Source organism: Talpa europaea, assembly GCF_964194135.1.
Source record: "Talpa europaea genome assembly, chromosome: 3".
Lineage (NCBI taxonomy): Eukaryota > Metazoa > Chordata > Mammalia > Eulipotyphla > Talpidae > Talpa > Talpa europaea.
The window spans coordinates 62,830,361-62,857,018 of record NC_140069.1 but is presented as its reverse complement, the minus strand read 5'-3'; the positions used below and the strand labels follow the sequence as shown (position 1 = coordinate 62,857,018).

Here is a 26,658-nt window from a genome sequence, read left to right as displayed (position 1 = left end):
CACTCCCCTGCATACCTGGTCTCTGCCGGTGGTGGGTTCCCGCTCCCCCTCTGGGCTCAGACTGCAGGCCAGAATGGGCCTGGCGTGGGCGAAATTCCCTGATCCCCTCTGGCTCCTCCAGGAACCTTCTGCTGGTTTCAGGCAGTCTTTACTGGAGAAATGTCCCTGTTCTAAAATGGTGATGTGCGCGCACTCCCCACGTGCCCGGTCTCGGGCACACTTTTCTGTGCCCCCTGTCTGCCCCGTCCGTGGATGCCCGCTTTCCCTCTGGGCTTGCACTGCCGGTCAGAAGGAGCCTGGCGTGGGCGAACTTTCCAACTCACCACTGGCTCCTCCAGGAGCCTTCTGCCGTTTTCAAGCAGTCTTTTCTGAAGAAAGGTCCCTGTTCTATGGGGTGTTGGTGTTTTTTTTCTGGTCGCTATTTGGCGCCAGAGATCTCTCCTAGTGTCCTTAGGAGCTGTTTTTTTTCACCCCGTGGGACGGGGAACAGAGTGGGAGTGGTGGGAAAAGCCTCAATGTCTTTGGGGTGCTGTGTCTGCCTTGTGCCCCACCGTTGTGGGGAACCCACGCCCCAAATTTCATGCCCCGGGTCTCAGTTCCAAAGCCCTCAGGTCCAGGACATGGGCTGTAGCCCAGTTCAGTGTCTACAGAAATGGCTCCTTTTGCACCCCGCTCCTGTGCCTGGGCGCCTGATTTCTGATTACTTAGGGAGGGACATTCACCTCAGTGAGGACCCCTGTGCGTCTCCCTGCAAGCCTAGGTCACAGGCGCAGGGACCTGGGCAGTTGCGATCCACGTTTGCTTTTCAAGCGCGCCACTTTCCCGCACAAGCTTACCCACTGGCCTGGGGTTGTGTGCAGGTCTCTGTGAGTCTCTGTTTTTCTCTAATGGCGCCCGGAGCCGTTCGCTCACCTCTGCGGCTAATCCTGCAGGGTTCTCCACAGCTCCAGTTCATGGGGTGTGGTGGCTGAAATAGTTCCTTTCTGCTCACAGTCCCGCTTTATGCGTAGTTTGTTCTTGTTGGTTGTTTTAGTTTTTTGTTTTTTCCTCCTTTCTGTTGGTCAGAGAGTGTTTGCTTTGGCAGCACATATACTAAAATCTGTTGGTCAGAGAATGCCGACTTTGTGGGTGGGGGAGGGTAGCAGGGTTCTGAGCTTTCCTCCCTTCTAGTCCTCTTTTATGGCAACTTTCTTCTTTGGGTAATTTGCTGGAGTCATCCGTTTATCTTCCGTGTCCCAGTTCTCACTGGGACCTGCCACTTTTCCTCCCTATTATCTTTTTTTTTAATGGGAGATCTTACTCGCAGCGTTTCCTCGCTGCCATGTTGATCTGCCTCTTGCCATTGGGATTTTTACTGGATTGCATTGAATCAGTGAATTGTTGTGGGTAGGAAGGCCATCTTGACTGCATTGATTCTCCTATGCATGAACAGGGAATCTTTCCATTTCTTTGTGTCTTCTATTTCTTTTAACAATGTTCGATGTTTTTCCTGGATAGGCCCTTTGCCTCCTTCATTAGGATAATTTCCAGGCATTTTTTTTTGATAGATTGTAAATGAGATGGCTTTTTAATTTCTTCTTCTTGCTCATTTTCTATAGCATTTAAAAATTTTTAATGCAAATTCTAGCCAAGTCAAAGGTATGGTCTTACTTTCTCCACCCTTTTCAGATTTTTATAGTATCTCCCACCAGTAATGTAATATGAATCCTTCCCAAGTTAATACAGTACATCCTCCTCCCTTTATAACAACATTCCTTTGTATAAAAGTTACGATAGTTTCTTTATGTGGTCCACTTTTATTCCACCCAGAGTTGCTTCAAATGTTTTACTGTCATAAATAATGCTTCCACATTAAGATTTTTCACTTGTCTTTCCTTGCTAGCATTTTTTTCAAATTTAAATTTTTAATACTATCCTTTTCTGATCAGTTTAACATTCTCTTATCTACCTGTTAAGGTTCCTGAAAGTCTAATGGTACTTTTATTTTTTTGTATCACTCAATACTCATTTGTGGCAGGTAGACTTTTCCCTCATATGGTTTGTGTCTTGAGGGTGTTGAGCTTGATGGTGTTGGCATCCTAGGTAGAGGATGTCACTCTCTAAAAAAGACTGCCTCTACTAGGTGCTTAAGAAAGAGAAAATTCTTGATGTTAACTAAGTTATGAGTGTATGTTTTCAGGGCACATAGCACAAATTCAAAATCCAAATATGTGAGGACAAGTTCCTGGTTTAACAGCTTTAAGGGAGTAATTCCTTTCTTGCCCACTCAGAGCTCAGGTCAAAATAACAGTGTCCCCTTCCCGTCCCTGTGCTGGGGAGGCATTTTTTTTTTCCTTCTGCACCTTGTGAAAAAGAGTGCAGTCCTTAAAAGGGTCCTAGCCTTGTAATGGTGAATTATTTTCTGAGCCCCAATGTTAGGTGTACCACGTAGATTTTCAACTTCTTTTTTAGTTCTGAGCCACTGGAGTTTGCAATTTATAGTAAGCTGGTTTTTAGCCATGGTTTATTCATTCAGCATGTCTAGGTTTTTTTGAATGAAGTGTTTTAAGGTCTTTAGAAGCATTTTAAGTTAACCCACTGGAGCATAGAACAAGGCAGTAAAGAACGGGAGCATAGAACAAGGAGCATAGAACAAGGCAGTAAAGAACACGGATTTAGGCACCTGTTTATATCCTGGTTCTTAGCTCCAAATCTATAGTTTCCTCTCTAGGTATGTTTCTTCTTCTGTAAAATGGAGATAAAGCTGTGAAGTTTACATATATAAATAATATAAAATGCTTAGTATAGTATCTGGAACCTGTTAAGTATTTAATAAGTTACATTTTCACTTTTAGTAATTTTTAAAAATAGAATGCTAAGCTGGGAGAGTAGAAATGTCACATGCTGACTTGGAAAAAGCAATAAAACTGCAATAGTAGGCAAATTTTCCTATTATGTATCTAATATATACATATTAGATGCATATATATTATTTACACAAAAAACTTATTGTATATACATTATGTGACATTGTTATCTGTACAGATATTAATAGTACCACATTGACATCTAATTTTGAACACAATATATACTTTTAAGACAAAACACCCATTACCATCCATTAGAACCCCCGCAACTTGATTCTGATCCCCACTCTTCACCTCCGGTAATTTTTAATGTCCATTACTTCTTAAATTTTGCTTTCATTTCTCTTGCTGGTGGTGCTGTCCCCAACATAACTGATGTCATGGAATGTATCACTGATGTTTTCTACTATGTATTTTAGGTCTTCAGGTCTTACATCCAAATCCTTAATTCATTTTTAATTAATTTTTATGGATAGTATGAATGATCCAATTTCATTCTTTTGTTTCCCTATCACCATTTAAGGGATTTTCTTTCTCCATTATATGGTGATACATCCTTTGTCATAAATTAGGTGTCAATATGTGTGGATTTATTTCTGAGCTCTTGTTCTATTCCCTTGTCTATGTCTATTTTTATTCAAATACCATAGTTTTAATTGCTGTTGCTTATAGTTTAAAGCCCGGTAATATGCCTCTATTTTTCTTTTTCAAAATTGCTTTACATATTTTGGATATTTCATGGTTCCATATAAATTTTAGTATTTTTGGTTCTATTTTCTTGAAAAAATGGCTTTGAAATTTTAAGATTGCATTGCATCTATCTGCACATTGCTCTTGGCAGGATGGCCATTTGACTATAATAATTCTCCCTCTATGAATGTGGGATCTCTTTGCATCTTTTTGCGACCTTGTTCTCTTTTAACTGTGTTATACTTTTCATTGTACAGATCTTTTACCTCATTTGCTAAATTCATTCTTAGGCATTTATTTTTTGTAGCAATTGTAAATGGGATGGCTTCATTTTTTTCCTTCTTTTTAAGATTTATTTATACAAGCACTGGAGTACAGGCCAGAGATGCGGGAGGGTGAGAGAATCCACCAGAGACAGACCAGGGAGCAGAACAGGCAGAAGGACCGAAATACACTGCTGAGGGGAACAGTGGGCAAGACAGGAGAGGTCTGCTGCACCATGTGGGAATCTCCTTCGCTGACCGGGAATTGAACTGGCTATGGAGAGGCTGTGGACAGCTTCACAGCACTGCACTTAACCCGCTATGCCACTGCAGCATTTCTAATAGTTTTCTGGTGGCATCTCTAGGGTTTTTAATATAATTGGCAAATAATGATTTTCTTTCTTTTCCAATCTGGACCCCTTTTCTTTCTTTTGTTAGCATGTAAGTACACGGGCTAAGACCTCTAATACTAAATTAAAATTAAATACAAGTGCTGAGAGTTGACATCCTCACCTTGCTCCTGATCTTAAAGGAAATTTTTTTATTACCACCATCGAGTTTGATATTGGCGGTGGGTTTGTAGTATGACCTTTATTATGTTGAACTGTATTCACAATGCTTTAAAATACTGTTCATATATTTTGTTCAAATAATTTCAAATATTGCTCATGTTAAAAATAAGAACACAGCAGCATGATGTTTTTGAAAAGTTTATCACATGAAATAAAGTGCTATTTTGAGTATAAATCTAAAAAAGGGTTGAAGTTTGAGACATTTTTGTATAGAACTCTCTTAGCATTAGGGTTATTTAAAAATAAATAAGCAGTCTCATAAAATCTCTTGACTCTTAAGTAAAAGCAGAAAGTGAAGGCCTACTTAAGATACAGAACAGAAGGGATTTCTTTATTGGGAGAAATTAGAAGTCAACAGTGAAATAGGAGAAAAACTATTTAGATAAATGATTTATGACACTAAGTTACCCCTGTGAATACTACAAAAAAGGGAGAGACAAAGGAAAACACTCAATAAAACTTTTTATATAAGCTAGGAGGACAGAAAACCAAATTATAACTTTTTCCCCACCTTATTAAAATTGAGTGACAGGAGCTTTCACTATGCCTGGATCCATTCCAGGCCAACCTTAAACTATCATCAAAACTTTCGGCAAATGTATACTCTTGTGATTACACTGTCATTATCCTCATTTTCATTATAGACAGTCATTCAGTTCTTTAATCAAACAGTAAAGATAACAAACAAAAAGGCAGTCACAGAAAAGTCAGAATTAAATTTTATTTCACATTGCTGGAAACCATGAAAAAGGATTTATATATCCCACATTATAGCACAACATTTCAACGGAATTCCTGGCCATAAGTTAGAGCTTGCTAATTTGTGTAACGAAAACAGTTTACATTCTTGAAGGTAAAGCAAAATAACTTCATAAATGATTGTTTAAAAATTTTAAATCCAGAGATAAACATATGGCTTCACTGTTAACATTCTATATAGTCCATCACTAAATTATTTCCATTATCAATTAGCACCCATTTATAAAAAATGCATTCTTAATGTTTTTTCAGTCAGTTGGAATACAGCAGAAAAGTGAACAGTTTGAGAACATTGAATGTACATTTTTGGTACACATTAAACTGTGGTAATACTACCAACTGTACTGAGTTCTGACTAAACTTTATTACCCATGTATCTGTTTTCAAATAATTTTTACCACTAATTTGAAAGCTTTGACTATTTAAAATCAAATAATTTCTATTTTTATGTTTGCACAAAAACTAGTTAAAAAAATCACAACTAAAGTGAAAATTTCAATTAAGTCCATTGTTACATGACAGTAAAGCAAATTTTTCTAATGGATTGTTCATTTCGTACAGTAGTTGGTTTCAAACATATATAAAAACCAGTAAACTAATACTCTGTAAGGAGAATCAGAAGTTAAGATAAATTTTCAATATCCCAGAACATACTAGAATATGGCCTAATTAAATGTTCAGTTGATTACAGAAAATTAAAACCAAAATTACTTATTACCTAAAATGGCAATTCTAAGAACTAAAGAGGTTTAACTCTGGACTAAAATATATAGTATAAGAAATAAGTATAGGAAGTTTGAAGTGATGCCTGGTTTCTTTATATAAGTATAAATACATTTTAAACACCATATCCTCGATTCAGAATATCAAATTACAGCATATATTTGACAGCAGATGTCTATGGCAAGGAGGGAATATTTGGTCTGTTATGAAGGTTAATAAAAGAACACATTTATTTTGTAGAGAGGAAAAAATTTAAAATAGAAATGCTAAGTGGGGAAAGAAAAGTCTGGTCCCCAAAATAAAAGGGCCACTATCTGAAAAGAAAACATTACTCCTTACTGACTTAGAATCATTATCCCTATTATTAGGAATAATGGAATACCACCTCATTGAATAATTTAACACCACCTCATCCTTATATATTGTAATAATTACGAATATTTGAATACATATATAAAAATACAGATACTACATGGTGACTAAGTAATTTTGGAGTAAGTCCACAGCCTAAGTCACAGCATGGATAAACTTTATATCATAACTGCTCATTTATACTTGGACAAGTTTTCACTAAGCATACTAATAATTTTCAAATGATATAATAAAAATTTGGTTACATTATTTTATTATTTTGCTGAATTACATTTGGGAAAAGAAACTAGCTGATTCATCTATTTTAATACTAGTATATTCTGGATCATATACAAATGCAAGTACAGAAACTTAAAGGATCATAAATTTCCCATGAGGAGATATTTAGTCTGTGTCATTGGTGTGCATTTGCAAAACTTTAACACTGCAAACATTAGAAGTTTCAAGATTGGGCACAGGAAAGGGTTTATATTCTACTACAATGATGCTGGTGTACTTCTATACAAGGCCTCTTAGTGAAGTCAATCAACTGGAGGTAGAAGTTTATCAATGAATTGCTTGATATCCATCATTTCCTGTTTGGAATAAAGTGGTTTTTAATGAACAGTTAAAACCAGAAATTAAACAAACCAGAAATTAAACACCTACTAAAATACCACTAACCTAAATCCATGTTATGAATTAAGATGACACCATATTTTTACTATCATAATTAAAAAAATAGAGAAATGAGGTTCCAAATTTTAGAACTTTACCTATGATTATAATGGTATATTAAAATGATAACTCCCTTCTATTATCTAATCCCATAAAAATGGCTTGCATTTTTCTATATAATACTTGTGCAAAACAAAACACTGGTGGGGTGGGGAGGAGGATGGGTGTTTTAGAAGTGCCAATATCTATATGGAGAAGTCTTAGTCAATATACAACTACTTTAAAGTATCATTGGAAAAGTTAAATACTTACTTATTAGAATGAAATGCTAAATTCATAACATAAAATATTTTGTGCCTTTCATAAAGATTTATATACAACCATCCACCCATTTGAAAGAGAGCATGGAACTAAGTTAGGCCCAAAAAGATATGAAAGTGAACATACCAAATTATTTTTATGAAAATAACTTTTATAGAAGACTCCAGTAGCTGACTCCTTTTTCACACCTCCCTCAATCATATTTCCCTCTATTATCTCTAGCATTTCAAGGATTAAAGCTTCGCAGACTCACAAATTATCAATTAAAGAGAAACTGTGATTATAATTGGGTCACTGAGAAGAAAACTACAGCATGAAAGTAGTCTATTTTTCTACACTTTAAAATTCTGAAGTATGACTTGATTAACTCCTTTAAACTGAATCTCAATCAAATGCACTTATCTTAAAAATGCCACATGGAAAAAGTTGCCAGTATGTCCCTTTAATCACTGCTTCCAAACATTTACCTGGTGACATGAACTATGCATCATGCCTTCATAGGTTTTGAAGGTTACATTGGCTGGATTTACCAATGTTTTTAGTTTTTCGACAGTAAGAGCGCCAAACATTAGGGGAACTAATGGGTCACAATCTCCATGGCACTGGAGAACAGAAATATCTCTATTAATACCACTGATAGGACCCTGCAAAAAAAAAAAAAACAAGTATTATTTATTCAAATGTATAAAACATTATGCCAGGCATTTAAAACTATGAATAGATGTACATGTACAATGTTATTATAATATTTAGCCACAGAAATTAAATTCCTTCCATCCCTATAATCCCCATATCACTTTATCTAAACTTCCAAAGCACATATGATTATCCTGTCTAATTCTGAACATTTTCCAAATGAATCAGTTCCTTTAAGAAGACTGTATATTAAGTATTAGGTATTTTCATTATCATGACATTAGAAGTACATTTTAGTTCAATCATGTTCTTCTAACTTATTTAACTTATTTAACCACATCTCCCAAATGTACTATATACAGTAAGTCCTCACTTATCCTTATCCATAGGTTTTTGGAAACTGTGACTTTACATGAAAAGACACACAAATGAATTTGATCAAAGGCTAATTGATAAAACTAGTCATGTTCCTACAGCATAGCCACAAAACATCAACAAATTTCTAAATAAATACCCAAAATACTTGTAATATTAAACAAAAATGTGTAGTCATCCATTCATCTTCCAATCCCCTTATTCCATATTTCAGGCTCACGAGTAGTCTCAGTCTATCTGGGAAGAATGCAAGATGGGAACCAACCCTAGACAGGAAACTCTTCCATCACAGGTGCACTCACATACCTACCCACTCTCACACCATCTGTGACAACTGAGAAATGCCAATGAACCTCATGTGCACATCCTTGGGAGTACACGAGAAAACAGGCAGATGTGGGGAGAATGGGCAAACTCCACACAGATAGTAGCGTTGGCTGGGAACTGATTTTTTTTAAATCAATGTTATAACAAAATGACGAACAAACTATTATTCAAGTACCTACTGCTAAGTATATAAAAAATCATATTTTATGGCAAAATTCTGCTATCAAACAGCAAATTCAACATTCAAAAATATTTCTATGTGCAAAAAATAAATCATTTCATATATATGACCCTTCAAATGTAAAGTTTGAAGATAATATAGTATACAGATAAAGCCTAATAATATATTGTAAAGGTCTAAGAAAATTCTTTAAAAATGGTTACTAATGTAAATTATGGGTTTCTGATGATAATGATGAGTCTGTGGGGTCATCAACTGTAACAGATGCAAGATGTCAATAGTGGAGGAAGTTGCATGAGTATGGGGGGAGGAGGTATTATGGGAAATTTTTTCTATGCAATTTTGCTGCAAACCTGAAACTGTCCTAAAAACTTTGGGTTTATTAATTTTAAAAATAAATAAGATGATACTTTCCACAATATTAATGTTTCATGTATTAATCAGGATACCTGTGTAAAAGAAGAACGCAGAGGAAGCCAGCAACTGAGTGCGGTGACCCCTGCCAATTTCTGCTGTGTGGTAAGAGCAGTGTATAAAGATAAAGCTCCTCCCTGGAAAAAGAGGTAGAGAAAATTAATAGAACATATCCTCTGCTACAGTAACTTAAGAGATTTCTCTATATTTAATGTCCATAAGAAAGCAAACTGGGAAGCTGATGTCAAATCAAACCGGCAAACTAATAGAAATACATGTACACCTCACCATGTCCTAAAGGATATATTCCTTACAGTGAAGACCACACAACACAGTGACTACCTGATCAGTGTCAAGACATAGTTAATAGTAAAATAAACTGCTGCATTTACAACTGTCTTAGGAATATTCTGAATTTATAAATACCATATTCTCTTCTGAAAAGTCATGTATAAAATCAAATCTAGCATTACACTGGTATTGTTTTCCAAAATAGGTATTCAAGATAATAAGTACTATGGAGAAGATACCATTAAAATATCTGCCTTCCCAGCTCACAACGCCCTGTGCCTGGAAACTATATTCCTTCCTCAGTCATCAAGATGACACATCAACCCCTCCCCATTGCCCCTCTGGCCTACACTCCAGTTCCTCCATACAAAACTAATAAAATAAAACAAAAATTACTTCAAAAATTTTTTAAAAGAAAAACTTAAAAAAAAGAACTGGGGTGTAGGCTGGGGGTGGGAGGGTGGGAGGGGTGAGAGAATTCGCCAGAGACAGAGTGGGGAGCAGAACAAGCAGATTTACTAAAACACACTGCTAAGGGAAGCAGCACAGGAGAGGTCTGCTGCACCTTATATATGGGCTAGTTCCCTGGCTGGGGATCAAACTCAGGCTGTAGAGGTGACAGCACTGAGACTTAACCCCTAGGCCACCAGGGAGGCCCAAAATCCTATTTTACATGATAGAAAGAGTAAAGAAATTCGATTGTCTTCTGTCTCTATGATCAGTAGTGCCCTCCTAGGAGGGAGGATTTATACCTATGTTTAAATTAGAATTTTAAAAGGATACATAGAACTAGAAACATATTGACACATATATGTATTTATATAACATATATATGGTTATTTTAAGAAACTATATTCCAGATTCCAATCAATTTATTTAACTTGTTTTCAAGGCATAACCTATAAGGTGTAGGCTACAAATGTAGGAAGAAAAGTAGAAAAACAAAAGAGAGTATGAAGTGCTTTATTAGTAATTGTTTCTAGTCCAAACTTAATTCAGCATCAAAGTAGTATATAATCAAGACTCAATATCTTCTAAAAAACGAATTCCTCCATAGAAAATGGATTGAAACCACTACTTCCAGATAAATATACTGATTGTAGTGACATACAAACCAAACTTTCACAATCTTACCTGAGAAAATCCTCCTACAATAATTCTGTCAGAAGGAATGCCATTCTTCACTTCTTGATCTATCAATGCTTTCACTAAAAACATGGAAAGTAAATCACTAATATTCTCAAAGTTAAGCCAATGAATACAACTTAAATAGGAAAAATAACATAAAAGTAAAATATATAGTAAGGTGGAATGAGTGAAAAACTTGAAGCAATCCATTAAAATACAAAATAAGAATGCATTTTTTAAAAATAAAACTCAGATTTCACAGGTGCTGCTTAAACTTAAATTATTTCTTGTTTTATAGTTTGGGGACTACAGTTCTTTCTCTCATTAATAAATATTCCTTTTTTATATAGTCAATTCTGCTCATATGTGTTTGTTTTTCTCTTATCAATTAATTGCAGACATTTTTACCTAGAAGTTGTTACTTTAAATTTGAAGTAGTTAAATAATTATATGGTTTTGGGTTTACAGTGTTTAAACAATTCATTCTATTATTTAAAAACACATTAATTTTTCCTATAGCCAGTAAGTGACTGGAGAAAATCAAATGAGGACCTTAGTTTCTGCAAAATACTTTGACACACATAATTAAACATACTACTTGATTACTCTTAGATTTTACTTTGCTTTTCAATTAGTCCTGTATTTTTTTTTTTTTATTTAAAGAACAGGCTTATTAGAAAAGGGACAGAAGAGTAAAAGACACTTGCAAAGACACAAGTGGCAGGAAAAGCTGCCTTAGTCCTACATTTTTGTATACTTGCACCTTTTACAAATAAGTATCTCTTTTAATTTTTGACTTATGGGAAAATTTTGTCTCTCAGGATGGTACTGGAACAAAAACAGACACAGACCAATGGAACAGAATTGAGAGCCCGGAAGTAAACCCATACCTATATATGGACAGTTAATCTATAACAAAGGAGCTAAGAATACACAAGCCTCTTCGATAATTGGTGTTGGGAAAACTGGACAGCTGCAAGCAAAAGAATGAAATTAGACCACTATTTCACACTGTACACAAAAATCAACTCGAAATGGATAAAAGTCTTGGATGTTAAGACCTGAAACCATAAATACAAGAGGAAAACACTATACGACATAGTCTTCAGAGAAGTCTTTGTAGATTTGTCCCCAACAGTAAGGAAAACAAAAGTGAGTATCAACAATCAGAAGGACATAGAACTAAAGAGTTTCTGACAACAAAATAAACAATCACCAAAACAAAAAGACACACTACTGAATGAGATAAAATACTTGCATACATATATCTAAAAAGGGGCTGATAGCTAAGATCAACAAAGAACATATACAGCTAACAAAAAGAAAACTGAATTAAAAGAAGCTAAAGAGTTAAACAGTCACTTCTCCAAAGAAGACATACAAAAGGCCAACAGGCATATGAAAAAAATGTTCATCACCACTTATTGTCAGGGAAATGCAAATTAAAACCACAATGAGATACCACCTCATACCTCTGAGAATGGCCCTCATCAAAAAGACCCAAATCAAATGCTAGTGAGGATGTGGAGAAAAAGTAATACTCTTACATTGTTGGGGGAATGTAGACTGGGTCAGCCCTATGGGAAACTGTGTGGAGGTTTCTTAAGATTAAAATTGTTCTGTCATATGACCCAGAATTTCACTCCTAGGTATCTCTCTTAAAAGTATAGATAAAAACACTAATTAGAAGAAAATATGCATACCCACGTTCACTGCAGCACTGTTTACAAGAGCCAAACTATGGAAACATCCTAAGTACCCAAATACAAATGTGTCAATCAGGAAGACATGGCATATATACAAAATGGAATACTACTCCGCAATTAAAAATATAAACTCTTGCCATTTGCCAAAATATGGATGGAGCAAGAGGGAATTATGCTAAGTGAAGTGAGTCAGGAGAAAGACAAATACTGGATGCTGTCACTTACACTGGAATATAGAGAAACCAAACAAAGGGTCATATAAAGCCAAACTAACAATAAACCTTACAAAACTGACTACAGAACTGAGGCTATCACGAAGGGGAGGGGAGGGGTGAGAACAAAGTGGGTAGGGAGCACAATGGATCATGGTGGCAGACTATGGGTGCTTAATGGTGGTGCAGAATGTCAACACCATCTGAAGGGGAAGGTCCTACACATCTAAAACACAAAGATTTTTTTTATGATAAAAACTTCCAACTATATATTTCCTTATTGATCAAAAAATAAAAACTGGCTTTCATTAGGGTACTACAAATTATCAAATATCCAAATTCAAAATTCTATCCTCCTTGGGCCTCCCTGGTGGCGCAGCGGTTGAACGCTGGGTTGCCAAGCTGCCCACAGCCTCTGCAGCGCCGGTTTAATCCCCGGCAGCTCCCCTGCCACCGGAGGTGGGTCCCACAGGGCGCGCAGACCTCTCCTGCCGCCAGCTACTCCCCTCAGCAGTGTACTTCGGTCCTTCTGCCTGCTCTGCTCCCTGTTCTGGCTCTGGTGAATTCTCTCACCCTCCCACCCTTCTGACTGTATCCAGTGCCTTTATAAATAAATAAATAAATAAATAAATAAATCTTTAAAAAAAAAAGTGTTTAAAAAAGAACAACAAAATTCTATCCTCCTTTATGAGATATTTTTCTAATCAATTAACATTTAATAACTATTACTGTGTATTGACCTTTAAGCTATAGAAAGATGAACAGTCTCATACACTAGTATTAGAAATAAATGCCACCCTTTTGGAAAGTAATTATACAAAATACATCTTGCTTTAAATATGTAAAGTTCCTTGACCAGAAAATTCCACTTTCAGAAATCTACTCTAAAGAAGCAACTCAAATAAACAAAAATAATAAAAGGATGGTCTTTCCACCAAAATGCTGAAAACTGACATTACATAAGTATTTAGTTAAAATCCAGCACCACAGTTATTGACACACAAAATTTTTTTCTTGTGATAAAAACTTTTAAAATCTATTCTCTTACCAACTTTTAAAAATATAATACAGTATTATTAACTATAGTCTCCATGCTGTACATTACATTCCCAAGACTGACTGACTTTATAACTGTATTTTTAACTCTCTTAAATACGAATCTGTTCTGTTTCTATGAGCTCGGTGTTTTAAGAGTCCATGTATAAATGAAATCATATATTATTAGTCTTTCTGTGACTTATTTAGTATCATGCCCTCAAGATTTGCTTCCCTTTATGGTGAGTAATATTCACGTGTGTGCTGTATTTTCCTTATCCAGGAGGTAACTTCCATATCTTTGCTACTACTGTAAGTAATACTGCAATGAATATGGGGATACATGTATCTTTTTCAATTAGTGTTTTGTCTTCTTTGGATAAATACCCCAAAATGAGATTGCCAGGTCATACAGGAGTCCTATTTTTAGTTTTTTTAAGAATCTTCATACTACTTTTTCACAGTGGCTGTATCAATTTATATTCCTACCAACAGTATACAAGGGTTCTCTTTTCTCCATATCCTTGCCAACACTTGTTAACTCTGGCCTTTAGAACAGTCATTCTTACCACATTCTTATAGGCATCTAAGGTATAGGCTGTTTCTCACTGTGGCTTTGGTTTGCATTTTCCTGATAGTGATTTTGAGCATATTTTCATATACCTGCTGACCATCTTGTAGGTTTGTCTATTCAGATCCTCTGCCCATTTCTTAATCAGATTGTAAAAAAATTTTTGGTTATTAACTTTAGTTCTTACAATTGAATGAAAAGTAAAGGGTACCTACCTTGACTAGAGCACATGAAAATGGACTAAAGAACAATAAAGAAAGCTTTAGAAATAAAATAATTATTGAGGAATGAGGTATTTATTGAGGGGAGACTGCACAGTTAGAAGATGATAGAGAAGTGGCAGAAACAGTCAAGCTGTAAGGAGTGAAAGCTGTTGTTGGGGTTCGGTAAATGTTAGCTGCATGTCAACAGGGAGTTATTGGGACTATTTTCCCTCATTTCCACAAAGCTCTACTCCCGATGGTTACACTATCTGCTGAGATAAACTTAACAAACTACGATGTCAGAGACTGGCTATGGAACAGTAGGTTCTAATTTCAATCACCTTTTGCATTAAGAGCAAAGGTGCCTCTGTGTTCCTTGGAACATGAACACTCTCTTCCTTATTCAGTAGTATATTCTTTCAGTCCTCAAATATACTCCTTTCTTTCCTAGCTCTGTGTCTAATACTCTCCAGCTATCACCTTAGAGAGAAAAGAAATAATAAGTATTTCATAGGCCAACTCTCTCATGAGGACAGAACTTTTCACTCTAACTCACCAGACCACTTATCTTTCCCACAAAGCTCAACCCCTTATCTTTCATATGGTCTAATAACTCACACTCATACCCTGATATATATTTTTGTCATGTATAATTTTTGGCAAAATCCTAGCTCTAGGATTATAGCTTTGACGTACTTTTCGATGATCTTCAAAAATCAGGGTTCTTAGTTTGACATTCCCAAACATCCAATATATTTTGAATGCATCCTCCCTATTTGAAAGCACTTAAAAAAGATTTTTTAAAGGATCCTACTGGCTTTTGGTTTTAGAATTATTTTGGAAAATTTCAAACAAATATAAAAAGTAGAAAGGGTATGCACTGACTCCCTGTATACACACCTCTCACTTCTGCAATGATAAATTCACAGCCAGGCATGTTTCATCAATGCAATCTATATCACCACCTAGACTCTTCGAAACTCAATCCTATCACCACATTTGTGTGTTTACAAATACTTCAGAGTGTGTGTGTGTGTGTGTTAAAAGATGCTTCTGTGCTTTTTCTAAATGCTATTTCTCCCAACGAGCTAGTGTTTTTTACGTTTTCACCCAAAAATAATAAACAGAATTATCATGTTCATTAGGGAAATGCATACTAATCAGAAAGTAAGACTCTGGAGAGTCAGTCAAGTATAGCTAACATTTACTTCATGAGGACGTTAAATGAGATGAATTTTATGAATTGCCTAGCTTATTTAATTGCTGTGTTCATTCAGTGGCTTCTATTATCACCACACTAAAATTAACCATTAATATTAATTATTATTTTTATTATAAATCATTACATATCTTTAATTCAACTCTTCTTAATGAAGATAACTGGTCTTTTAAAATTCTATTTTCTTCACTTACCTATGTAAATCAAAGCAAAATTATGTATTTGACAGAGCTGAGGCTTGATAAATGCCATTCTTCCTCATCCATCTTACCTCCTTTGACCTGAGTTAAATAAGTCCATGTGGCTATCATGATAAACAAATTAGGTAACAATGAGAAAGAAATGCTTTTGTCTTTATAAAACTTTTCTGTACTTACAATTTTCTGCCGCCTGTTTAATTCCAGGTTCATCCTCTTGTGACTCCGGCGAAAGCCCAATTATATCAAACCTAGAAAATAAAAGAATAATTTTATTCTAAAATAATGTTCTCCTGGCAAGTATATTTTACTAAACTCATGGTATTTTGGATATAAAAGGCAAGTATATTTTACTAAACTCATGGTATTCTGGATACAAAGGGCTAACCAAAGAAATTCTCTTAGAACATGAAACTCAAAATATGTACAGAGGTCAAGCAATTAACTTAAATTCTTTTCATCCTAGTTAGAAACAGATTCTAATGTGAGAGTCAACATGCCACACAATTTCTGGATAAGAACATTTAATCCAATCTTATAGTCAAGTGGTAATCTCAACCAACACTAAAAAGTCTGTAATCAATTCTAGCTAATCATTTCCCTTTCTACTGCATCATAAGTCAATACAATGGATTAGTACTACTTTATCAAGTCACTCTTGAATATAGGTATTTATACTGATCTCAACCCATATTCTGCCAAACTTTCCACCATGATACTCAAACCAGAGAGCAAAGGGAAACCTTCCTTTGGTCCTTTCTACTGTTCTCTCTTACTCATATAATCTGATTATGGTCTTCAGCAACATTGCATAGAAATTTTAGTTCTAGATGGGAATTTTGCCAGAGCAGGAAGATTTAAGAATCAAAGTGCAAGTGGGGGCAGAACCTCACAGAAGTTGCCAAAGATAAAAAAGAAAGTTAAGAAAAAATGTAGATTAAAAAAAAAGTTCAGGGGTAAAAAGGAACAGTAGAGAGTGCAAGACAATAGACTATACCCTAAGAACATACAGTGTGGATACAGGAGGGAAGCAAACTCAGAGATGGAACAGTTTCAGCTGACAAGGCCCAAGAAATGACTGTGGGTAACTAAAGTTGAGAGAAGAAAATGTCACTAGGAAAGAGAAGGGTCAAGGAAGTAAAAAGCCAGTCTAGGTCATGAATTGACCATTTAAATGGGATCCATTGTGGTCAGAAAATAGTGTCAGTTCTTTGTTCCTCTGAGCCACTTCTAGACTGTGATTTCTTCCACCTGCTTTCTGAAACACCTGCCATCAGGTCCTTTAAAAAATGATGACTTTGTGCTCACTTCAACAGCACATATACTATAAAAAAAAAAAAAAAAGATGACTTTGACACCTGATTCATATTTTCATTTCCTCTCTACCTCCTGCTGCCATAAATGGAAAAAAAGAAATCACAGTCTGGAGGTGGCTCAAGGAACAAAGAACTGACTCTATTTCCTAACCATAAAGTATACTGGGAACGCAAGAACAGTGAGAGTAAAGAAATGACTTCCTAAAAAATTTGACAGCTCTCTAGAGGTTGGAAGGATAATGATTTTGTGTCTTAATCTGAGTACATGCCACATGGGGTTATTCAAATATTTAATTACCAAAATCAACAAAGGTATATCTAGAAGAAGAAAATATTCTCTACAGTATTTCTATTTACCCATTTGCTCCTGTTTCTCCATCTGTTTGTGCAGCTCCTCAAATTTTTTATCCCTGAATCTAAACTATAAATGCTTATGACTGGAAAAAGGTTAAATTTAAAGTTAATTATAATTATAACTATGTAACATCACAGCTAATTAAAAACTGCTATATATAAAAGCACTTCTGATTTTAAAAAAGTATAAATAAAAAGTTTTTATTGAATAAGTAAATTCCTACTTACCAAGAAGGCATGGCCATGTTCATATTTAATGTTACAGGCATAACTGGTCTACATGAGAAAGAAACAGCAAAATAAGAATAATATAATAAAGCCTAAAACCTAATAAATCCCATCATATATACAAGGCTTACATAAAACTAAAGCTACAATTTTCACATATGAGCTGTTTCACTGCATCCACATCTGTAAAACTCTGTTCTCCATACCACCCAAGTGTGTTCTGAAGACAGGGCAGCAATGGGAAAGTACTAAGCTCAGCAAACAAAAAATATTTTCTTTTTTCAGTACCCTTACTTAATGCTCTCAAACCAGACATGTGAAGGGCAATCAGTAACCAAGATAATAGGAAAGGTATAAAATATGGTATTCTGGTGAAGGGGGTAAAGAGATAAGCAATTTATTGCACAGATACTGTAGTATCAATTCCTGTGTGCTGGTCACATTTTTCTTTATTTCTAGTTCTTGGGTATGTGACTGCTAGTTTTTAGGAGACTTCTAAATAAGTAAGGGAAATACAAGATTTGCCTAAGTGTTCATTACACCCAATTCAAGTCAATGATGAAAATTTTGCTGGATAATGAATTCATCTAGACACCACAGAAAAATAAATGTGCATAACTACATCTCATCCCTACCTTCCTGACTTATGAAATAAATGTACCTTAGAGATTATGAGGCCTTACTAAATTTCTTTTAGAACATAAACATCCTTGGGTTAGAAAATAGCATTAAGCCAAACTCAATCTTGGGGCCAACAACAATACTGTAAAAATTCCAATGTAATCAAGAATTCTGTCTCATGCAAGTCAGAATAATAGAGGACACAGTTATCCTAGCCAGAGCATTCAGTTGTAGTTTACAGACATAAGATAAACCCTCTATTTCAGGATAAAGAGAGGAAGGAATGTTTTCTTACCTAATCTCAGACATTCCTCTCCTTCCATTCCCTTTTTCATGTTTATCAGCTCTACTGCTACTACTACTTCTGAGGATGAATTACTAACCTACTAGAATTTATCTAATCCCATTTGTGTTCTCCATGGCTACTGCTTTCAGTAACCTTTTTATCTAAAACTTGCCAACTACATTGATTTTCTGAATTTACTGAAAACTTACATTTTTACTCACACATTTTAAGAATTCAAAAAGAATTCCCAATTTAAGAATTAAATTTAAATTAAATTTAAAATTTAAGAGTTCAAAATCAAATCTATCAGACTCCAAAGTCTGTGTTCTTTCTGTAGTATACCACATTACCTCAAAACAGAAAATGTAGGAGTATTTTCAACACAGTAAAGATTCTTCACAAACCTGACAGATAAATAACCTTCAGATGCCTCATGGATATATTTAGAACTTAACAGATATTTGATTGGCTAAAAGAAATTTCCTGAGCAAAAAAAAAAATTCAACATAACCAAGATAAAATTTTAGTTTTAAAGAATTTTTTATTTTAAACTCAGTATTTAAAAGATAAAAAGTTTATCTGAAAAAGCAAAATTATCACAATTCTTTCTTTCCAGATTATGAAGCACAAGCTTAAAGATTAAAAGTACTTACGCATGCGGGCAGATATATTTGATATGTGAACTTCGGATACCTGCAAAGGCTTCTGCCCATCCATGTCTGGTAGAGAAATATGTGAAACATGTCACTAGATATTGTTTTAAATCCCAATGAATTAGTAACAGGATAGTACTTTAAAAAAAAATGTTTTAATGATACTCCTTAAAATAGCTTAAGAGTATGGACCCCCAATGCATTAAAACCACTATCCTTTATTGCAGCACTATTTATAATAGTCATGATATGGAAACAACCTAAGTGTTTCAGAACAGATGAGTGGATAAAGAATATGTGGTCTATATGCACTATGGAATACTAGTCAGTGATCAAAAAACAAACTTCCATTGGTGGCAACATATAGAGCTGGAAGGGTTGATGCTAAGGGAAATAAGTTAGAAGGAAAAAAGAAAAATATCACATGGTTTCACTTATATGGAGAATATAGAAAAATCAAACAAAGGGTTACACCAAGACAAAACTTAAAAGCTGACCACATAAGATATGAGGCATCCATGAGAGGAGGGAAGAAGGGTGGGGAGACATAAAAGTGGGGGAGAAAACAAGGGAATGCAGTAATGGACTATGGGTGCTTTGGAGGTAGAAGAACTACAGTGACCACACCTGAGGGGAGAAATCCTATACTGTCCAAAAATTAAATAAAATTTAAAAATAAATAAACCATTATCCTGAAACAACCCAATGGCTATTATCTAAGATTTAACTATGGATAAAGATAATCTGTCATGATTTCTAAAGAGCAATGTGGTTTCCTTCATATATTCCTACAGGATTTTATAAATTTTACAAAATACAGTTACACTTTTTTTGTATCTCTTTATAACAACAATGTGGCTAACAAAGTAGACATCATAAGTAATATAATTCACATTTTATATGAAGAAAAAGGGAGTAGGATCAAAACAAGGGTGGTGGGAATTTTATGGGTACTATATGATGAAGAAAATGCATACATTGTACAAAAATGAAAAATGATGTAAAAATAAATAAAATAATTAAAAAATAAAAAGTGAAAAGAGACTCTATAGAATGGAAGAAATATTTGCAAATCATATTTAATAGTCTACTATCCATAATATATAAAGAGCTCTTATAATTCAAAGGCAGCCTACTTTATAAATGAGTAAAGAGCTTGAAAAGACATTTCTCCTAAGATACACAAATGGCCAAAAGTAACAATAAAGATGCTCAACAGGATTAGGCATCAGGGAAACAACAAATTCAAGCCACAATGATACAACATTCCATACCCACTAGAATGGCTATAATAGTTTTTTTTTTTAAAGATTTATTTATTTATACAAGAACTGGGGTACAGGCCAGAGGTGCAGGAGAGTGAGAGAATTCACCAGAGACAGAGCAGGGAACAAAACAGGTGGACGACCGAAAATACTACTGAGGGGAGCAGCAGGCAAGACAGGAGAGGTCTGCTGCGCCACGTGGGTAGCTCCCTGTCCGGGAATCGAACTGGCATGGCAGAGGCTGCAGATAGCTTCACAGCGCTGCGCTCAACCCACTGTGCCACCAGGGAGGCCCAATTTTTTTTTTTTTAATCACAAAATCACAAGGGTTGGCAAGGATGTGGAAAAACTAGAATCACTGAACACTGCTGGTGAGAATTTAAAGGGTCAGTCTGCTGTGAAGAATAATTTGGTAGTTCCTCTAAAATAACCCAGCAATTTCACTCCTAGAGGGCTGATAGGCACTCAAACAAATCACATATGTAAAATTTATAGTGGCACTTTTCACAAAAGCTAAGAGGTGGAAACAACACAATGTCCATGAGTGGATGAATGAATAGACAAATGCTGGTATATAAAGAAAATGAAATATTATTTAGTCATGAAAAGGAATGAAACATTCATACTCTCAACTGGATGAACCTCAAAAACATGTTAAATGAAATAAACAGGTGACATACTATAATTCCATTTGTATGAAAGGTCTAGAATAGTGAAACCTGTGGAGACAGAAAGCAAATCAAAGGTTACCTACAACAGGATGAGGGAAAAAAGGACAAGTAATTGGGCGTAATTACATAATGGGTATGGAATGTATTCATGAGTTGGTAAAAACGTTCTAGTTTTGGAAGTGATGCCTGCACAACATGGTGAATGTATTTAATGTCAGTGAGCAGTTCACATTAAAATGTATCATTATGTAAATTTCACAATAAAAAAAAACCTCCAATTAAAACTGGCAAAGGACATTTCTCCAAAGATATACAAATGACTAATGAGTTCATGAAAGCATGCAAAACATTACTGTCACTAGGTAAATGCAAATAAAAACCACAATGGATACCACTTCACACCCACCAAGTGTTAACAAAGATGGGGAGAAGTAAGAATTCTCATATATTGTTGGCAAAATCATGCAAAGCTGGAAGAAGTATCATGGTACATGGTTTCTCACCCATGCACTAACAGCTACAAGACATGACTCAGGCTCAGAGTGCAGCAAGTATTTATTAACAAAGGGCAACTGAGTAAAAGGAAAGAATTTCTAAGGCTACACATGGCTATAAGTTCTATCCCAGATAGTGTCTGTAATGTCCAGTAGTTTAAGCCAAAAGTTGTTCATACAGCAATCTGAAGGCCAAGCTGCCTGCAACAGCAAATGCCAGACCAGACAGTGTTGGAGACAACAGTGTTAGGAGGCATGCCAGACATGCTGGAGGCAGGAGCAGCGATGCTGGAGGATCAGAGCAGCGGAAAGCTCTTATAGGCAACCAAATACAGGCGAACGATGCCAGTTAGTACTGGTCAGCAGGTGGTTAGGTTGAGGATTAGTGTTACAGCTCTTTAGAGATGCTGGGCACAGGTCAGTGGCAGACAGCTCTTTCAGAAGTGGTAACAGATCAGGTGCCAGTTAACCGCTCTTCAGAGACACAGGGTATAGGCAACAGTACCAGTCAGGAAGTGATGTGTAGTGCCAGAAGCAGGAACAGCAGTCTAGCAACCTGGTGGTCAGGTGGAGATTTGAAGCAGAGGTCTTGAAGGTCTCAGAGGTTTGTATCCCTGAAGTGAAGGTTCCAGAGGTTTCCATGAAGGTCTTCCTAAGCAAATCTAGAAGTGTGTGTGTCTAAAGCTATCTGAAGCCTCAGGTTACATCCTCTTCAGGGTGCCCATCTTTCAAACTCGATTGGTTGTTTTTAAAACTCGGGTAAGCATGAGCTCAAACCTAAAAAGTCTGTTTACAAAACCCTACCAGTTTCAACTGAAATCCCATCAGCACATCAAACTTGCCCTATGCCAAAGTCGTCCATCTCACACTAGTGTGCAGGTAACTAGGGAAGCTCCACTGTATCTGGTTGCTGAGGAAGGCCCTGCAGTGGGGTCAGGCAAACTCCACTGCACCCATGATCCAGGAGTTGTAGGGAGTGGGGGGGATCCCTTTACAATTTCCCCACTTTCAGGTCTTGTCACCATTTCTATGGTGTTCAACTGGACGAACCTCCTGTTGCAATTTCTATAGGTAACACGTGTAATTATTAGGTGCAAAAGGGAAAACATACAATCATACAACTTATGTATATATTTGTTTTCAACCAAGCTTTGCCAAAATCGAGTTTATAAAACTGGGGAATACTGACAGCTGAGGTGTGTGTCACCAGACTGGAACTTGAGAGGTCGTAGAGGAAGACTTTTTGTTGCGGCCTTCTCATAGCCCGATGAACTTACAATTTTCTTACTGACCTGACCTAACTTAGGATTTAAAACTAAATAGGTAGCTCTATTATCCACCAAAAAGTCAATCAAATAATCCCCCCCATGTTAAAAACTACCCAGCACTCTAACGGGGTTACTGGGCCCCAATATTCTTCAACTAGACCCTTAATTTGGACAACCATTTGCCTTTTATCCTCCCTCTTTGCGCCTTCACACCTTTTAATTTGCCCATACTTTGCCCTGCAATGCTTCTCCAAAACCCTAGCTTTACTTTGAGGCCTGCATCAGCAACCAGATGCAGTATAGCTTCCCCAGCTCCATTGTGCCCAAACACGAGACAGCTGATGTCAGTGCAAGGCAAGCTCTGCCGCACCCAGATCCAGGAGCTGCAGGGAAGTATAGGAGCTCCTCTTGTACTGGTAGAAATATCAAATGGTGCAGCTTCTTTGGAAAGCAGTCCAGCATACCCTTAAAAGGTTAAACACGGGGCCACCCTGGTGGCGCAAGGGGTTAAGCAACACACTGTGAAGCTACCTGCAGCCTCTGCAGCACGAGTTTGATCCCCAGCCAGCCAGGGAGCTATCCACATGGCATAGCAGACCTCTCCTGACTCGCCCGCTGCTCCCCTCAGCAGTGTATTTCAGTCCATCTGTCTGTTCCCCACTCTGTCTCTGTGAAGCCTCTCCCCCCGGCATGCCTCTAGCCTGTACCCTAGTTCTTGTATGTATAAATGAATAAATCTCTTTAAAAAAAAGATTAAACATGACCCAGCAATTCTATTCCTATGTTTATACCAAAGAGGACTGAAAAATTTTGTTCACTACATATTTAGACTGAAAATGGGAACAATACAAATGTCCACTGATTGATGAATGAATAAACAAATGTGGCATATTCATACAGAAGAAACGTTCATCGTGAAAGTAATGAATTACTAATACATGCTGTTACATGGATGAACCTTAAAAACATCATGTTAAGTAAAAGAAATCAGTTATAAGGGACTACATAGTCTATGATTCCAGTGATATGAAATGTCCAGAATAAATACATTTATAGTGATAGTAGATTACTGGTTACCTACAACTGGAGGCATGGGGGACTTAAGAATGATAAAAAAGTATAAGGTTTTTTGGTAAAGTGATTAAAATGGCTGCATTGAGTTGCATACTTCAAAATGGGTGAACTGTGGTATATCTCAATAAAACAGAGAGAAAGGAAAGGGTAAAGGAAAGGAGGAGGGGGACAGAGGGAAGAAGAGAGGAGGCCAAGGGTGGGCTGCATGTAGCTATCCCATTTTAGCAACACCATTTGTTGACGAGTCTTTCCCTTCTATTATATGTTCTTGGTGCCTTTGTTGTATTAATAGATTAACTGTCCATACAAGTGGATTTACTACTGGGCTTTCAATTCTATTCCATTGGCTAAATCAGATAGTGTTGTAAATCAATGTTATCTCAATTAAAAAAAATTATGTGGGCCTCCCTGGTGGTGCAGGCAGCTATGCGCAGTGCTGTGAAGCTGTCTGCAGCCTCTGCAGTGCCGGTTCTATCCCCGCAGGCCTCAGAGCAACCCACATGGCTAGCAGACCTCTCCTGCCTCGCCCGCTGCTCCCCTCAGCAGTGTGTTTCATCAGTCTGCCTATTCTGTTCCCGGCTCTGTCTCTGGAGAATCCTCTCACCCTCCCGCGCATCTGGCCTGTACCCCATCACTTGTATAAATAGAATGAATCTTTAAAAAAAAATTATGGGGAACTAGAGTTTTAAAGAAAGTACTGCATGCACAGCTGCAAATCAATTGTAAATTCTCTTCTACTGACCATACTCACTCACTAGAGAAGTATTCAGATAAAACTCATGGGAGATGGTCAAGTGTGGTCTTGTCTAGGATTCAGTTTCCCATTTAAAATGGAGCAGCCATTTTGAATAAATATGGCTCCTCGGCTACATGCTGCTCATTGAATATCTAAACACTACTGACTTGGAGGATATTAAAGGGTACAAAAGATAAAAGGTTAGGGAAAAAAGTAACTGGTTGTCCTAAGGTAAGTATGAAATTATTTGAGAAATATTTTCAAGGCGGGATTACTGATTTTACAGTAAGTATAAGTAAGTGTAAAGGTATGTGCTGTAGGGACTCTTACAGTATGTATTACAAAACTATGTCAAAAAAACACTTCAATGGATATTTCATTTTTTTCTGTTCAACTTGAATTTATTATAGGCTTTCACCTGATAATGATATATTATTCAATGTATTTATTTTTTGGTTTAATAACCTCTAAATTTTGTCAAATATTTTCAGTAGAATTAGGAGTCCAGCTAGCTTTGCAAATGGTGTTATAATGGGTTATAATCAGCAATCTTATGCAGCAATGATACTTGGCACATGGGCTGCCACTCCCAGATCTTGGACCAGACAAGACATTTAACTAGTTTTTGCCATACTTAGATACCTTTCAACAAAGTACTTAAATAGCAGCATTTAAAATATAAAAACTGGGCCTCCCCAGTGGTGCAGCGATTGAGCGCTGGGTTGCGAAGCTGCCCGCGGCCTTGCGGTGCCGGTTCGATCCCCGGCTGCTCCCCGGCCACCGGAGGAGGGTCCCACATGGCGCGCAGACCTCTCCTGCCGCCCGCTGCTCCCCTCAGCAGTGTACTTCGTCAGTCTGCCTGCTCTGCTCCCCGCTCTGGCTCTGGTGAATTCTCTCACCCTCCCGCGCTTCTGACTGTACCCAGTGCTTGTATAAACAAAACAAACAAACAAATAAATAAATAAATAAATCTTTTAAAAAAAAATATAAAAACTATCTGCTACTCATGCAAAAGGTATTATATACTTTTGTATTACAGCTATCTCACAAAATGTCCTTTCCATGGTGGGTGCCAATACTGATTTTATATATACTGTTTCAATGTCTTTTTCTAGTTCTTAATTGTATTATTATACTGTATTTTCTACTTCAAGATTTGTATTAATATTAGGGGAAATTTAAGAAAATAATCAACTAATCATAGCTTTGGGAATGCAGCCATTAAAAATAACAGTTATAAAACACAATTTTCCAATCTGAATCCAAAAGGGAATAAGTTCAATTATGTTCCTGAAAGCATACATAGAATAAAATCTTGACCTTCCATGGCTTGCTAGTGTGACTGTCAGCCTTACTCCCTTATATTTTATATAGTGAAGTCACTTTATAAAGTTTACTGAGAAGACTTAAGTTAATGGTAACTAGGAAAACAATAAAATTTAAAAATTTTATGTTAATTTTAGAATTGTTCTTTATGTAGTAAAACCTTGACTATTTTCTCTGTACAAAGAAATTTATATTGCTGACTTTTTGCATACTTTTTGGCATTCTGTACCTCTCATATATACATATATACTTTTGGGTAACAATAGAAAGCAAGAGTCAAATGCAGTAAAGGATAAGAGCTTTGGGATATAGATTTTGCAGTTCAAAGGTCTTCAGTTCCTTTTCAATAACTCAACCTAAATATAAATACAGTGCAGCTTGTCACATAAAAACTTAACCACGTATGCCTTCACATACTATTTGTGCCCAAAATTGTAATCTCACAATCAGTATTATCATTTATATTTTGTGCTTTTTCCTACAATATGCTGCTACTCTTAACTACTTTTGCTTATACCACATAATCCACTGCTTTGTCCCTATGTACATGCCAAACAGTAACATTTTAAAGATAACTTTATCTTTACAAAGGATACAAAGATTAAGATATGAACTGTGTTCTCAGTTAACCTACAATCTAGTAGAACAAAGATATAAACACACCATCA

The 26,658-nt window shown here is 36.2% G+C and overlaps 1 protein-coding gene across 4 annotated transcripts in view; it reads right to left on the bottom strand.

Moving 5' to 3' along the window:
• Window positions 1-6,746: 6,746 nt before the first annotated feature.
• Window positions 6,747-26,658, bottom strand: part of LYPLA1 (lysophospholipase 1) — a gene marked incomplete at both ends in the record, with an annotated part of 33,775 nt that continues 13,863 nt past the window's right edge. Inside the window, 7 exons of one of the 4 annotated variants that reach the window (XM_084230150.1) lie at window positions 6,747-6,800; window positions 7,671-7,847; window positions 9,172-9,273; window positions 10,562-10,635; window positions 15,879-15,949; window positions 17,597-17,644; window positions 19,157-19,222. In XM_084230150.1, coding sequence (XP_084086276.1) covers window positions 6,747-6,800; window positions 7,671-7,847; window positions 9,172-9,273; window positions 10,562-10,635; window positions 15,879-15,949; window positions 17,597-17,644; window positions 19,157-19,222 — 592 coding nt within the window. The remainder of the gene's footprint in view (window positions 6,801-7,670; window positions 7,848-9,171; window positions 9,274-10,561; window positions 10,636-15,878; window positions 15,950-17,596; window positions 17,645-19,156; window positions 19,223-26,658) is intronic. The other 3 variants (XM_084230152.1, XM_084230153.1, XM_084230151.1) reach the window with 3 other exon arrangements.